General features: G+C 37.8%; 1 protein-coding gene across 6 annotated transcripts in view; it reads left to right on the top strand.

Moving 5' to 3' along the window:
- Window positions 1–16,582, top strand: part of WDR47 (WD repeat domain 47) — a 57,967-nt gene that overhangs the window by 16,539 nt on the left and 24,846 nt on the right. For 2 of the 6 annotated variants that reach the window (XM_067727124.1, XM_067727120.1), the window contains 5 exons: window positions 1,345–1,511; window positions 4,368–4,451; window positions 8,311–8,416; window positions 9,991–10,793; window positions 15,276–15,399. In XM_067727124.1, coding sequence (XP_067583225.1) covers window positions 1,354–1,511; window positions 4,368–4,451; window positions 8,311–8,416; window positions 9,991–10,793; window positions 15,276–15,399 — 1,275 coding nt within the window. In that variant the 5' untranslated portion in view covers window positions 1,345–1,353. Of the gene's footprint in view, window positions 1–398; window positions 525–1,344; window positions 1,512–4,367; window positions 4,452–8,310; window positions 8,417–9,990; window positions 10,794–15,275; window positions 15,400–16,582 lie in introns of those variants that run through there. The other 4 variants (XM_067727122.1, XM_067727121.1, XM_067727123.1 and 1 more) reach the window with 3 other exon arrangements.

The raw sequence follows: 16,582 nt of genomic DNA, 5'->3' as shown, positions 1-16,582 counted from the left end.
CTTCCCGGTTGCAGACTGCTGAGTTCACATTTTATCCTCATGGAGAGAGTCGAACTAGCTTTCTGGGGTCTCTTTTATTTTTTATGATGATGATGATGATTTTTTTAGGAAGAGCGCAAGGGCCGCGAGCGGCCGGGAACCCCGGCCCACCCCCTGCGCCGAGGGTGGCGGAGGACCCAGACACGGATGCGTTCGGCGGCACGCGCGTGCCGCCGCCCCTCCGGCCCCCACGGCCCCCCGGGAAAGGGGCCCACGGGGCCGCCCTGCGACGTCCCCCGCCTCTCGGTCAGCACCCGCCTCCCCCTTTCCCCGTCCAGCCCGTGGGCGAGGCCCACGGCGGGGTGGGGAGGAGGCGCGGCGCGAGGCCGGGGGGCGCCGGCAGGGGCGCCCCCTGACCTCTCGCCCCCCTTTTCCTTCGGCGGGACGGGCGCCTCCCCCGACAGACCGGCGCGGGCCGGTCCGGGTACATGCGCGCCGAGACCTGCCGCCGCTCCCATCGCGCAGACGGTGGGCAGCCGCCGAGGGTGGGCCGAGGACGCCGCCCGCGGGGTGCTGGGTGGGGGAGTCCGGAGAGCGAGGGAGGGAGGAAGGAAGGAACGGACGCCGAGCTTTCCCGGGCCCCGCCGCCGCCACCGTGGCGGCGGTGGTAGCGACAAACCCTTGTGTCGAGGGCTGACTTTCAATAGATCACAGCGTATGATTATTATTAAAAAAAATTTTTTTTATTTGGCCAAGCCGCGCAGCATGTGGGATCTTAGTTCCCCGACCCAGGGATCGAACCTGTGCCCCCTGCAGTGGAAGCACAGCGTCTTAACCACTGGACTGCTAGGGAAGTCCCTGTGGTCTCTTTTATAAGGGCACTAATCCCAATCACGAGGGCTCTGCCTCATTACCTAATCACCTCCCAAAGCCCCCCACCTCCTAATACCATCACTTTAGGGGTTAGGATTTCAACATATGAATTTTGGGAGGAGACCAACATTTAGACCATAGCAAATATAATGAACCTCCAGTTACCCATTATCCTACTTTAATGGTTGTGATTATTGTTTTATCTTTACTTCCTCCCACATGCTGCTGCTTGTATTATTTTGAAGCAAATCACAAACTTCATATCAATCTGTAATTCCATTGTGTATCTCTCAAAGATAAGGACTTAAAATCATAGCCATTCCTATATCACACCTTAAAGAATGACTTGGTTTTGACAAATATTACATTAGTTTCACTTAGAATAACTGTATTAAATACTTCCAAGAAACTTGTTATGTGAAGTTTTCAGATAGTTAATAATGCTTAGAAATAATAGAACTAATTTTTGTTTTTGTTCTGTTTAATATTTAGGTTATCAACATGACGGCTGAAGAAACAGTGAATGTAAAAGAGGTTGAAATCATTAAGCTAATTTTAGACTTCTTGAATTCAAAGAAGCTTCACATTAGTATGTTGGCCCTTGAGAAGGAAAGTGGAGTCATAAATGGCCTATTTTCAGATGATATGCTTTTCCTGAGGTATGATTTCATTAGCACTGTGAGGTTTGTAGCTCATTCCAAGAAATGTTAAGTATTAATAAGATAATAGGTACAGTATGGATAGACCTTTGTAATTATGAAAAGACAAAGTACAGTTTTTTAAATGTTTATTTTTATAAAGAACGTTTACAAAACAAAGTTTTCTGTAGAATGTTTTCAGGAGTAAGATCCAGAGATTCATTAAAAAGAGTCACAACTCTATTGTGTTTGTGGCATCATCATAAAAAATATTTGATTAAGAAATCAGAGACTCTGTAAAGTTAAAAAAATATTTCTGAAATACCTTTTTTATGCTATAGAAGTAAAACATACTCGTTATATAAAATATTCTTTGTAGAAAATATAGAAAAATAAAGAAGAAAAATCAGCCCACCATCCACACATACTACTGATAATTTTCTGTGCATATTGAAAAAAAGAAACAATTCTGTTGCATTTAGAATTTTGTATCCTGCTTTATCCATTAACATTATAAGAATTCTCTATGTGATTACAAATTTATGCTTTGAAAATTTTCGATTTACTTAATTTCCTAATGATTCCCCTATTTTTAGACAATTAAATTGCAATTTTTCTTAAATTCATGCTCTACTGAGCATCTTTCATACATGTGACTATTTCTGTATCTTGAATTATTTCCTTAAAACAAGATTCTTGGAAGTGGAATTACAGAGCAAAAGGGAGTCAACATGTTTGCCAAAATGGAAAGCTAAATATATCCTTCCTTGAATTGGATTGAAAAAGAAAAACCCAAATTTCCAGGCAGAAATGTATTCTGTGCTTATGTGATACCAAATGTCCTTGATAAGAAGTACAGATTCTTGGATATGTAGCATTTTGTGGCTAGGAAAGCCTTAAGAAATGAAATGTTTCTAACTCATGAAGAAGGAGCTTTTTAAAAAGCTTTATTATTAGGAGAGTTTATTTAAACTCATTGCACTTCCCTGTATTTGACATTATGAATGACATTCAGCCCCAGGGAGCTTAGTCAACGATATAGTCAGGAACCAGTACTAAGGCAGTATTCTTTGGGCTCTGTCATTGCTACTTCTGGATTTAGCAGTGGCTCTCAGATATCCCCATGCAGAAACCTGATGGTTTGTTATGAAGTTTTACTGGTCTTAGGTGAAATTACAGGATAGTAAGTTTTTCATTAAACTAAATGTATTCATCTTAAAGGGCTGCCGGCCTTTGAAATTGTGTCCTTCTTACTTTTGAAATATTAAAATGTCCCTTTAGGGCTTCCCTGGTGGTGCAGTGGTTAAGAATCCGCCTGCCAATGCAGGGGACACGGGTTCCAGCCCTGGTCCGGGAAGATCCCACATGCCGTGCAGCAACTAAGCCCGTGCGCCACAACTACTGAGCCCGCACTCCAGAGCCCGTGAGCCACAACTCCTGAAGCCTGTGCGCTTAGAGCCCGTGCTCTGCAACAAGAGAAGCCACCTCAATGAGAAGCTCGTGCACCGCAACACCGTAACTAGAGAAAGCCTGTGCATAGCAACAAAGACACAATGCAGCCAAAAATAAATAAATAAAATAAATAAATTTTAAAAAAACCTTTAAAAAACAAAATAAAATAAAATGTCCCTTTATAAAATGATTATGATACATATTGTGATTGCTTTTTATTAATATTCATTCTTCGTCGAATCAAAAGTTGGCAATCCTTTGTAGATCTTCCCTGCCTATTTTTTTTTTTTTTCGGTTTAAATCTTTAATGCACCGGCTGGCTGGGCAGTGGCAGCGGGGGTGCGGCGGGGGAGGCTGCAACTGGAGTGCTGGGGAGCAGTGCCCAGTCTGCTTGACAGACAGCTCATCAGGCCCCGCAGAGGCTCCAGCTTCTGCTCCCGAGGGTGCACTGAGCTCCGCTCCCTCCACCACGTGCGCAGCCAGGGGAAAAAGTAGAAACAGCCCCAGTAGATCTCCTCAGCCTCCAGCGCTACCTCGTATCTCCTCAATCCCGACATGTCCTGGATTCGAAATGTCTCCTGGAGGGGGGCTGAGGGGTCGGTGCAGCCTAAACGCCCACCCTCCTTGGCTCCACTCTGGAAAACTTCCTGCCTATTTTTAAATTTTCTGTTCTAAAAAAGCATAAATAGGGAAATTACTTTTATAAAAGAACAGTAATCTGAATGCCTTATAACTTTTAGAAGTTCCTGTAGACTACTTAAGTAGGATGAAATATGATATTATTCATTACTATTTTCATTCTCAGAATATAAACTCTAGTGTTAAATGCCTCAAAGATGTTGAATTCACAGTTTAGAGCAGGGTTTTCAACCTCAGTACTGTTAACATTTTGGGCCAGATGGTTCTTTGTTGTGTGAGTGTGGGGGTTTTCCTGTGCATTGTAGGGTGTTTAGCAGCACTTCTGACCTATACCCTGAAGATGCCAGTCGCACCCTAGTTGTGACAACCAAAAATGTCCCCAGACAGTGCCAGATTTCTCCAGGGGGCAAAACTGCACCCAGTTGAGAACCAATGACTTAGTGAGACTGGAACATACCAACACACTGGCCCCTAAGTAATACAGAATAACTTTAAACTATAAGATTAGTGGGGAAATAAAGAAACTTTTAGACTTAGTTCAATGTTTTTACATAGGTAAAAAAAAATTTTAGAATGAGGAGTGGGTGCAGATTCACAAATTCTGCTCATATAGCATATGTTGTTACACATAAGTTGTGAGGAAGTTTATTATAGTGGTTGAGAAACCAAGTAAAATGTTATTCTCATTACCTGCTTTGTGAAGTTCTAATGCTATCTTGTCATCTCTTCTGCTTTTAATTAGTGTAACACAAATTTGATAGCATGTGTGGATTTTTCTTTATATAGGCAGCTAATCCTTGATGGTCAATGGGATGAAGTTCTTCAGTTCATTCAGCCTCTAGAATGTATGGAAAAATTTGACAAAAAAAGGTAAGATTTCATCTGTATTTTTTAGTGTCTTATCATTGGTAGAAGTTGAGCAAAACAAAACAATAAACAAAAATTTAAAAACAAGACTTTTAGCTTTCCTAGAAGATAGTACACTCGATCCCATTGAGTTGGAGAACTTCTAGAGGACAGCTTGCATGTACTTCAATTAGTTGAACATCTGATATATAAACCCCTTAGTCAACAGTGTCTATATATAAAACATCGCAAGGGCCATGTCTGAAGCAGTTGTTTCGTCATGATAGTACAAAGAATTTAAAGATGTCATTCCATTGTTTCCTGGCCTCCATTATTTCTGACAAACAGTTATCCTTAATTCTCTTGTATGTAATGTTTCTTTCTTTCTATTTTTTCTTCTTCTACTGGCTGCCTTCAAGATTTTCTCCTTGTCATTAGTTTTCAGCAGTTTGATTTTGATGTGCCTAAGTGTGATTTATTTGTATTTTTTCCTGCTTGGGGTTTGCTGAGCTTTTTGGATCTATAAGTTTATGTCTTTCATCAAGTTTGGGAAGTTTTTGGCAGTTATATCTTCAAAAATTTTTTCTGCCCCTTTTTCTCCTTCTAAGTATACAATATTAGACAGATTGATATTGTTCCACAGTTTTGAGGCTTTGTTCCTTTTTTAAAAAAAACATCTTTTCTGTGTATTCTTCAGTCTGGATTATTTCTTTTGATTTACCTTCAATATTTATTGACACTTTCTTGAGTTATTAGCAATCTGCTCATAAACAATGAATTTTTCATTTCAGATATTGTACTTTTTGGTTGCAGAATTTACTTTTATTTATAATTTTTCTCTGAGATATTCCTATCTGTTTGTTCATTGTGACTGTACTTCCCAAAAAGCCCTTGAACATATTTTTAGTAACTGCTTGTTCACCAATAGTCCTTATTTGCTAATTCCAACTTTTAGTTTATATCAGGCTCAGTTTCTATTGATTGCATTTTCTCTTAACTATGAGTCACTTTTTTTCACGTCTAGTCATTTTTTAATGTATTTTGCACATTGGGATTCATTGTTGAAACTCTGGATTTCTGTTATCTTCCTTTGGAAGGTATTGATTTTTATTCATGCAGGGAGTTTACTTTGTTGTACTTCAGAATGCAAACTCTGTCCCTCACCTAGTGGACACCAGATGAAATCTCTGCTCAGTTATTTAGCCTTCAATCTGTTGCTTTCCCTGGGCTCTTTGGAGTCTCCCTTGCATCTTCAGTTTTAGGGATGACCAAGGATTTAGGCACAGTTTATACAGTAGATTTTGGTGTATTTTTCATTGTGGTTTCCTCTTGTTTTGGAAAAAAATGAAACCTGCCCACCACTTTTCAGCTGTTCTGGCAGCCGAACTTCTCAAAAGCCTGACTTCTCCAAAGCCTGTAAAACTGCAGCTTTCTGCCTGAGTTCTAGCTCACACTGTGTGGACTGGGGAGTGCTCTCAGCTGGAAGGCCTTATACCCTTCAGTCTCACCCCCTAAAGTTCCCTTTTTCAAGGATTGACTTCCCTCTAGTTATGCCAGCTTTTTTTTTTTTCTTCAGTGCTTTCAAATATTTTTTGTATTTAATCTAGGGTTTAATTGTTATTTGCAGAAAGGTTAGCCAGGTACAAGTTACTCCACCATTATCAGAAGTGGAACCTCATATTAGTTTCTGATTCTCCATAAACCATGCTATTTGATACCTCTTTGCCTTTTTTTTTTTTTTTTTTGTGGTTCACGGGCCTCTCCTGTTGGGGAGAACAGGCTCCGGACGTGCAGGCTCAGCAGCCATGGCTCACAGGCCCAGCCGCTCCGTGGCATGTGGGATCTTCCCGGACTGGGGCATGAACCCATGTCCCCTGCATCGGCAGGCGGACTCTCAACCACTGCACCACCAGGGAAGCGCCCCCTCTTTGCTTTTATACATTCTTCATTTATCTGGGATACTGTTTCTTACATCATCTCCTGCCTTTACATAGCACATTCTTGATCATCTTCCAAGAGTCATTTCTTGTAAGACCCTCACTATTTCTGGTAGACCTGTTTCATACTCCTTTGAAATCTTGCTGAGTCCTATACATATTTCATGCAATTTATTAGATGACCCTCTTCTTTTTTTAAAAAAATTGAAGTATAGTTGATTTATAATATTGTGTTAGTTTCAGGTACACAGCATGGTGTTTCAATATTTTTGCAGATTATATTCCATTATAGGTTATTACAAGATATTGGGTATAATTCTCTGTGCTATATAGTTAATCCTTGTTGCTTACCTATTTTATGTATAGTAGTTTGCCTTTGTTAATCTCATACCCCTAACTTATCCCTCCCCACCCCCCACCCCCCATTTTGGTAACCACAAGTTTGTTTTCTGTGTCTGTGAGTCTGTTTCGGTTTTGTATATATGTTCATTTGTATTATTTTTTAGATTCTACATGTGTTATCATATAGTATTTGTCTTTCTTTGTCTGACTTATTTCAGTAAGCACAATATTCTCTAGGTTCATCCATGTTTTTGTAGATGGCAATATTTCGTTCTTTTTCTGCTTCCTTGTGTGACTTTTAAAAAATTTTTTATTGAAGTATAGTTGATTTACAATATTGTGTTAGTTTCAGGTGTACAGCAAAGTGATTCAGTTATACATATATCCACTCTTTTTTAGATTCTTTTCCCATGTAGGTCATCACAGAGTATTAAGTAGAGTTTCCTGTGCTATACAGTAGGTCTTTATTAGTTATTTATTTCATATAGAGTAGTGTGTATATGTCAATCCCAATCTCCCAATTTATCCCTCGTCCCCTTCCCCCCGTTAACCATAAGTTTGTTTTCCACATCTGTAACTATATTTCTATTTTGTAAATAAGTTCATTTGTACCACTTTTTAGATTCCACATATAAGCGATATCATATGATATTTGTCCTTTTCTGTCTGACTTACTTCACTCAGTATGACAATCTCTAAGTCCATCCATGTTGCTGCAAATTGCATTATTTTGTTCTTTTTTATGGCTGAGTAATAGTTCATTGTGTGTGTATGTGTGTACACATGCACGCAATGCACCACAGCTACTTACTCCAATCATCTGTTGATGGGTACTTGGGTTGCTTCCATTAGATGACCCTCTTCCTGAAGGCAGGGATTTTGTTTTATTGGACACATATTTGCTGTTACAACAGTGGTTGAAAGAATGACTGTGAAGTTCATTATTATTTTCTTTCAGCCCTTAGAAACACTTTTCTTTAAAGTGCTTAAGGCATTCAACATGTTTTGATCCATAGAGAAGTCACGTAGACACTCCCTTCCCCTCTCTGAAAAATCCCTTTTAAAAAGTTTTAAGTCTACAGTTATCTTATGTTTTTTTAGCAATGTTGTTCATTCCTTCCTATCCTTTCAGCTCTATTTTTATTAGACCTTTCTCATGTTTGAAAAGAAAAGAGGACATATTTTGGGAAATAAAATACTTGTAATATAAAGAATTTTGATTTCATATTAGGTGACATTTGACATCTTCCATGAAAACTTGATTGCTTAGAATTAATATTGCAAATAGAAATCCTTCCTTTGAGTATTAAATTGTGATTACTTGCTGCTGAAATTATTTTAATTATGGCTTCAGTGTGATCAGCTTTGTAAAATAATTAAAGAATTTTCTGAAAGGAAAGCTACTTACAGTAACTTATAAGTATATTTGATTTATGAGACATTGGAAAATTAATTTTTTAAAGTCTTTTTTTAAAGAAATAATTAGTCCTATAAGAAAAACTTGGCCTGTTTTGCTTTAGGAACTTGAGTCTCATTTCTTGTCTTCGACATTGCTATAATTCAGATTTTAATCATTTTAATGTTTCATATTTTATTTTTCACAGGTTTCGTTATATTATCCTGAAGCAGAAGTTTTTAGAAGCTTTATGTGTTAACAACGCAATGTCAGCAGAAGATGAGCCCCAGCATGTAAGATTTTTATTCCTAAAGGTTTGCTCCACAGTCTTGTTTCAGTCATAAGTATTCTATTCACTAAAGCAAAAGATTAGTATCATGAGTTTTCAAAGTTTTTATGAGCGGGTGTGGGGCAAGATCTGCTCTTTTGCAGATGTAGTACTTTCAGTCTGTAGTGCTTCTGAATTTGTTGTGTGATTTAGGCAAAGATGATAAATGAGTGGCTGTCTGGTTGGAGAGTGTGTGCTCCCCCTCTTGTTTAAGGTGATATAGATAGCAAAAGATGTTTGACTTGATGACTCTACATCATTGCTTCTTTTCTTATCCCAGAAGTGGATTATGTTTACTTCCTCTTTCTGTCTTTTCAGTACTTTCTTTGATCCAGAGGTGTGTTTTTTAACTCTTTTTTTTTGGCTGCGCAGTGCAGCTTGTAGAATCTTAGTTCCCTGACCAGGGATTGAACCTGGGCCCTCAGCAGTGAAAGCACAGAGCCCTAACCACTGGACAGCCAGGGAATTCCCCAAAGGTGTTTTTTTAGTACAATGTGTATGTACTTTTAATAACAATTTAGATTTAATGATATTAAATTCTTTTTGATTAGAGAGATACTTTTAAAGTTTTAATACTAGTATTGTCGCATCCAAAACCAAAGAAACTTTTATTAAGTGCCAGTAAGTAATCATTGAAATAATAGAGAAATGTTTGCAGATAATGATGTTTAAAAGTGGAAAGAAGGACTTCCCTGGTAGTCCAGTGGTTAAGACTCCATGCTTCCACTGCAGGGGTCACGGGTTTGATCCCTGGTCGGGGAACTAAGATTCTGCGTGCTGCATGTTGTGGCCAAAAAAAAAGAAAAAAGTGGAAAGAACACTGGAATATTAGTCAATAAGAATTTTTATTCTGTCTTTGTCACTAACCAACTGAATTACATAGGTTAAATCTGCACCCTAACTTTTCCCACAGGTAAGATATAGAAGCTGTGCTATGCAAGCTCTAAGGTTCCTTACATCATCAAAAGCTTATGATACTAAGATAATATTCACTATACAAATTATTGTAATTTGTTTTTCAGCTAAGCTTCCTTTTGTTCTGTCTCTGCACTGTTTTTGTAGAAATGAACTGTAGGTGTTCCCTTTCTTGATTTGCTTTCTCTCCCCACACACATTTGTCCTAAGGTAAGTTTGAGGATGGCTCTTTTGCTTTTTGAGTGAGCTGGAGTGATAGCAGGCTATAATAAATAATTGAATTTTGGCATGCTTCAGTTTCATTGCTAGAAAACTTAATTATCCTTACTCTTAAAAAATTATACATTTGAAAATGATAGTATTAAGTCTGAATTACAACACTTTTTTTATAGGTAAAAGTTTAATGTGCTAATAACCAAATTTTAAAATCTTTATTTTAGGAGTAAAAAACATTTTGGTTCCTGACTTGAAACTTGTTAAATAGCCCACAATTATATGAGTATTCTGTGACATGAGTTTATCCTTTTGCAATTGAACAGTTTGTGAAAGTTCGTAAAGTGTCTTTATATTTGAATAAAATACTCTCATTGTTTTCATATCTCATAGCATCTCTCTTTATAGCAATCACTTATATTTTTCTTACAGCTGGAATTTACCATGCAAGAAGCTGTGCAATGTTTACATGCCCTAGAAGAGTACTGTCCTTCTAAAGATGATTACAGCAAGCTCTGTTTGCTTTTGACTTTGCCTCGTCTGACCAATCATGCTGAATTTAAGGACTGGAATCCCAGCACTGCACGAGTTCACTGTTTTGAAGAGGCTTGTGTCATGGTTGCAGAATTCATCCCTGCTGATAGGAAGCTAAGTGAGGCTGGTTTTAAAGCAAGTAACAATCGTTTATTTCAGCTTGTAATGAAGGGCCTACTTTATGAATGCTGTGTAGAATTTTGTCAAAGTAAAGCAACTGGAGAAGAAATTACAGAAAGTGAAGTACTACTTGGTATCGACCTCTTATGTGGTAATGGTTGTGATGATTTGGATCTGAGTTTATTGTCATGGCTTCAGAATCTCCCATCTTCGGTCTTCTCTTGTGCTTTTGAACAGAAAATGCTTAATATTCATGTTGACAAACTTCTGAAACCCACAAAAGCTGCATATGCTGATCTTTTGACTCCTCTTATCAGCAAACTTTCTCCCTATCCATCATCTCCATTGAGAAGGCCTCAATCAGCTGATGCCTATATGACCCGCTCTCTGAATCCTGCTTTAGATGGCCTCACTTGTGGACTAACCACTCATGATAAGAGAATTTCAGACCTTGGGAACAAAACTTCTCCTATGTCACACTCCTTTGCTAACTTCCATTATCCAGGGGTACAAAACCTCAGTAGAAGTCTTATGCTTGAGAATACAGAATGTCACAGTATTTATGAAGAATCCCCTGAACGGTAAGTATTTGCTCATGAAAATTGGGAGATCTCCACAAGTGTGAGATAATCTAATTGGGGGGTGTGTGTGTGTGTGTGTGTGTGTGTGTGTGTGTGTTTTCTAAATGTTCAAGTCCATTTAGTTGAAAGTTAGTCTTTAAAACTTTATTTATAAGGCGTTTTAAAAATTTTGATAATTACAGTTATCAGGGAAAACCTTTATTTTTGTATCCCGTATTATCATTTTGCTGGTTATAAAGGCAGTACATGTGCATTGAAGAAATTTTGGAAAATATGGAAGGATATCAATAAGAGAATTAAAATCCCACACAATCTTGCACTTAGATGACCAACATTTTTCCAATGAATACATTTTTAAAAATTGAGAAGGTGCTATATATATTTTCATATAATTTGCTTTTTTCACTTGATAAATCATGATGTTTTCCCGTATATTTTTCTTTTTTTGCGGTACGCGGGCCTCTCGCTGTTGTGGCCTCTCCCGTTGTGGAGCACAGGCTCCGGAACCGCAGGCTCAGTGGCCATGGCTTACGGGCCCAGCTGCTCCACGGCATGTGGGATCTTCCCTGACCAGGGCAGGAACCTGTGTCCCCTGCATCAGCAGGCGGACTCTCAACCACTGTGCCACCAGGGAAGCCCCTCCCATATTTTTAAACATTTATTGAGGTCAGTGATTAATGGTGTGTGCAGTATTCCATTGTATGACTGGATCATAATTTTACCTAGTTCCTTATTGTAAGAGAGTAGACTGTTTCCTGTAAATATTACTGTATTGAACATGTATGTATAAAAATCTCTGTTTATTTCCACTTATCATTTTTTAGTAATTCTTTATATACATACATGAGAAAATTAAGTATTAAAACTACCACTTTTTCCTTCAAACCTGGCTTGAAATAATAATTTCCTGATTAGCAGTTCTTTATTTCAAGGCTTAGGAAACTTCCTGCCTCCATTTTCCAGGAAACCTACTGGGGACACATCCTGGTTTCCTATACTCAGAGTTGATGCTATGAAGTATTACTATCGACTGCAATAAGTTTATTAAAAGCACAAAAACTAAACCTAAACCTTTTACTATTCATATAGGAGAGTTGGAGGCATTCTTTATTGAAGAAGGAGCACTGGACTTGGAATTTCTATTTCTAATTAAAACAGGAGGAGATCTTTAGTTAAGGGTTAAGGCACAAGAATTACAGGATAAATATTTATGGAAGCATTTTCTGTTAAGTTGCTGTGAGATTGTTGGGGTGGGTGGGTGTGATTTTCTTTAATGTTCTTTAAAGAGAGGAGAGGATTCTGGGATCAGTTAAGTGAGGGACTTCCCAAAGCCTAGGGTGACTTCCTAAGGCATCTTATTGCTCTGTATTTTATATTTGAAAGATTAAGATGATATCTAGTGATAAAAACGAATGAATATAATTTAATGTAAGAGCATCCTATTATCTAAATCCTAAAGGAATAGAGAATCTTGAGCATTGGTAGAGACTATATTAAAGTTTTCTTGGACTTTCTGATCCCCTTAGAGAAAATTCTCATTGTCTGGGATGCTGGGCTTCAATTCTGGGGGAACTGCTGATATTCTTCTGAGTACATGAGATGATAGGATATTCTTGGTTGATAAAATGAATAGCACGTTTTGAATTGTGCACCAGTGGGATTGTCTTTATAAAGAAAAAAGACACACAAAAATCCAGGCAAATTTGACTCTACATGTGCTATTCCCTATGTAAAGAAAGTACTATAAATTGAGGAATGACTGAATAAAGATGGAAAGAAGTGGAATATAAGTTATTAGACCATTATAGAATAAACAGTGGGGTAAAACGTGACATGTCAAAAGGTAAGTAATATATGTGTTTTTAGCTGAGCAGTAGTAATAACCCAGAAAACATCTGTCATGTCTCTGAAATTGGAAAACTTATGGGACAAAGCAGTGTAGAACAATGAATAGAACATGGTCTTTGGAGTCAGACTTGGGTTTGAACTGTAGCCTTGCCATTTTCTAGCTGTGTGATCTTGGGATGGTTACTCTCTGAGCCTCAGTGACCTCCTCTATAAAATAGAGTGTTGACTTGCAGAGTGGTAAACATGTGCCTAGTGCTTAATAAATATAAATTTCCCCTGTTCAGGGTCCATACCCTTGGAAAGTACAGTGTGTCAAAAGGGCTACTAATAACATACTATGGGAGAGCTATTGTGCTGTGGATAAAGTATAAAAATTTACTTTGGAAAAAAGTTTACCTGGTTTTAAAGAATATTTTAGGTGTAATTAAAAAATATTGGAAAGCTCAGATCAGTTATGTTAAAATGCAGCATAAAGAAACTCCTGCTTGTGGTAATTTGAAGTCAGTATTCATTTAAAAATATTTGATTGTCTTCTCTGTGCTAGCACTGTGCTGCATCCCCAGGGTATGATTGAGTTACTATGGTGAAGAAGAAGATAAAACACAGAAGAAAAGTTTATAAAAGAGTGTGTGGTATTTTGAAGGATATCTTTTCACTCGAACAGAAACCAACTCAAAATAAAAAAGGAATAAAAATCAGTTGAAATACACAGGCTGTGACTATACAATATAATGGTCTCAAAATTAAATGGCAGGAAAAAGATCTTTTCGCATACATGTGCCAGCATTGGATTTGGAGTCTGAAGACCTGGATTCAAGTTCTAGCTTTATTTACTGTGTATTTTTGGGAAAATGACTTTTTTGAGTCTTTTTCTTCATGTGTGAAATGGGAGTTTTAACCTATTTTACAGGTTATTGTGCAAGTTAAGTGAGATAATGCATGTGGAAGTGCTGTATAAATTGCAAAATTAAATCAAATGTTACTTTATAAAGGTTGTTTTATTCTATCTCTATACAGTTAATAACTCTTACAAATTCAATTTATGGACTAAAATGGGGCTTCCTATGGTCACTAGCAGCTTACAGCACAGTCTGATAGCTGAAAACTCTTCCCAGGTCTTTCTACTTCCTCCTCAGGGTGCATGTGTGTGTATGTATGTTTAGGTACTTAAGACTACTAGGCTGCTAACTAATGGTGCCTTTGTGAAGATGACTGTCTAGCTCTGCTTTCCTAAACCCTAGACCTATATTTTGATATGTCTTACATACTTCTGCCTGGAGAGGCCATTAGGAAGTCATCTCCTAATCAAATTCATTGAAGACAAAAATCACTTTACTTTTGTACTTGTTCCTATGGTGCCTTTTACTGATAGGTAATCTATGTGAATGTGGTATTTGTCATCTTTGGATAATCTTAGTTATTAAAAACTTTGAACAGCATAAATATGAAAGTAGAAATTGCTAGTATTTTAGAAGACTGTTAGGAACAACCTGACATAAGACATCAAGCTTACTAATTAGTATACATTAAAAATATTTGAGGACTTCCCCTGGTGCAGTGGTTAAGAATCCGCCTGCCAATGAAGGGGACACGGTTGAAGCCCTGGTCCGGGAAGATCCCACATGCCGTGGAGCAACTAAGCCAGTGCGCCACAACTACTGAGCCTGAGCTCTAGAGCCTATGACCCACAACTACTGAGCCCGTGTGCCACAACTACTGAAGCCTGCACGCCTAGAGCCTGTGCTCTGCAACAAGAGAAGCCACTGCAATGAGAAGCCCACACACTGCAATGAAGAGCAGCCCCCGCTCGCCGCAACTAGAGAAAGCCTGCGCGCAGCAACAAAGACTCAATACAGCCAAAAATAAAATAAATTTTAAATAAATAAATAAAAATAATTAGTATAAATTTTTTTTAATTTGAAAGAGGTATGTTTAGCTTTTGTGTTAAGTGCAAATCAAAGAAAGCCTTTTAATAAAATCTCAACTATTCTTAAAATTTTATTGAAATATATTAGAGGAAAGAAAATTGATGTTTGGATAACAAAATAACAGATTAAGAGTTCTTTAAGAGAGTGTAGGCCTTAGGTCATCTAACCTATTAATTCGTAGGTGAAGCTGAGCCACAGAGAATGTAAGTGATTTTCCCAAGGTCACACACATTATTTTAGATGGGAGCCCCTACCGTCCTTGCTTAATAATCCAGTGCTCTTCCATTATAAGCACATTCTATTTTAAAAAATCCCTTACATAGTGTACTTAAGAGAAGAAAGTGGGCTTCCTTGGTGGCGCAGTGGTTGAGAGTCTGCCTGCCGATGCAGGGGGACGCGGGTTCGTGCCCCGGTCCGGGAGGATCCCACATGCCTTGGAGTGGCTGGGCCCGTGGGCCATGGCCGCTGGGCCTGCGTGTCCGGAGCCTGTGCTTCGCAGCGGGAGAGGCCACAGCAGTGAGAGGCCCGCATACCGCAAAAAAAAAAAAAAAAAAAAAAAAAGAGAAGAAAGTAAAATTTAAAAATCTGTTTTTGTGCATTTGATAAACACTTAGGCTAAATATTCACTTTTTAAAATAAAATTTCTCTAACTACAATATGTTTTTCTTTACCCCTACCTCTTCCTTTTTGTTTTTTTGCCCTGAAGTGATACACCTGTCGAGGCACAGCGGCCTATCAGCAGTGAAATCCTGGGCCAGAGTTCAGTTTCAGAAAAAGAGCCTGCAAATGGAGCACAGAATTCAGGACCAGCTAAGCAAGAAAAAAATGAGGTAATATTTACTACACCTCGAGTCTTTTAGAGTTATTCTCTTTGTAAGAAGTAATACTATTTGCTTGGATAGAATTTAAAAAGAATTGTCTGATATTTGAGAGTAGGAGAGAGAATATCTAGATTTTCTTATTTATTAGATCATTTTCTCCCCTCTTCCTTAAGAATTTATAGTATTTTTAGTTATCACTGTATATTTTGGAGCATTTTTAATGGATGGATTTATTAACAATTTAAAATATCACAGTTGACATTGCTCCTACATGTTTGAGCACTCATGTAATTGAACTTGCATTAAATGCGGACAGCTTGTATTTTTAAGATATATGCTCTGTATTTTGCTAATTAGATTTAATGAGCAAGAAATTGTGACATTTATAATATAGAATAATACTTTAAGCCTTTAGAGTTCCAGATTATTTTTCTGTGGTGCTTTGGGAAGGAAATTGTACTGTGAAATAGGGTGTAAATTTTATCTTATATATATTATCCCCACTTATAAGGAGTGAGTAGGTAGGTTTAATAAGTTGAATAAGTTTTTTTGGTTTTGACTAAATATTTAGAATGAAGTAGAAAAATTTTTCTTAAAAGTACATATGGATATGCACAAAACAACAGAATCCCAAAATATATGAGGCAAACATTGGCAGAGCTGAAGGGAGAAATAGACAGTTCTGCAATAATAGTTGGAGACATCAATACCCCACTTGCAGTAATGGATAGAACATTTAACAGAAGATCAGTAAGGATATAGAGGACTTGAACAACACTGTAAACCAACTGGACGTAATAGACATCTATAGAACACTCAACAATAGTAGAATACACATTCTTCTCCAGTGCACGTGCAGTGTTCTTCAGGATAGACCATGTGTTAGGACACAAAACAAGTCTCAATAACTTTTAAAAGATCTGAAATCATGTAAAGTATCTCCTCTGACCACAGTGGAATGAAGCTAGAAATTGATAACAGAAGGAAAATTTTTAAATCCAAAATTTGTAAAAATTAATCAACACACTCTTAAACAACCACTGGATCAAAGAAGAAATCACAAGGGAAATTAGAAAATACTTAGAGACTACTGAAAATGAGTACAACATACCAAATATACAACAAAATTATGGAATGCAGCAAAAGCAGTGCTCAGGGAGAAATTTATAGCTGCAAATGCTTACATTAAAAA

This window comes from Pseudorca crassidens, chromosome 2 (assembly GCF_039906515.1).
Source record: "Pseudorca crassidens isolate mPseCra1 chromosome 2, mPseCra1.hap1, whole genome shotgun sequence".
NCBI classification, from domain to species: domain Eukaryota; kingdom Metazoa; phylum Chordata; class Mammalia; order Artiodactyla; family Delphinidae; genus Pseudorca; species Pseudorca crassidens.
This window is presented reverse-complemented; position numbering and strand designations above follow the sequence as displayed.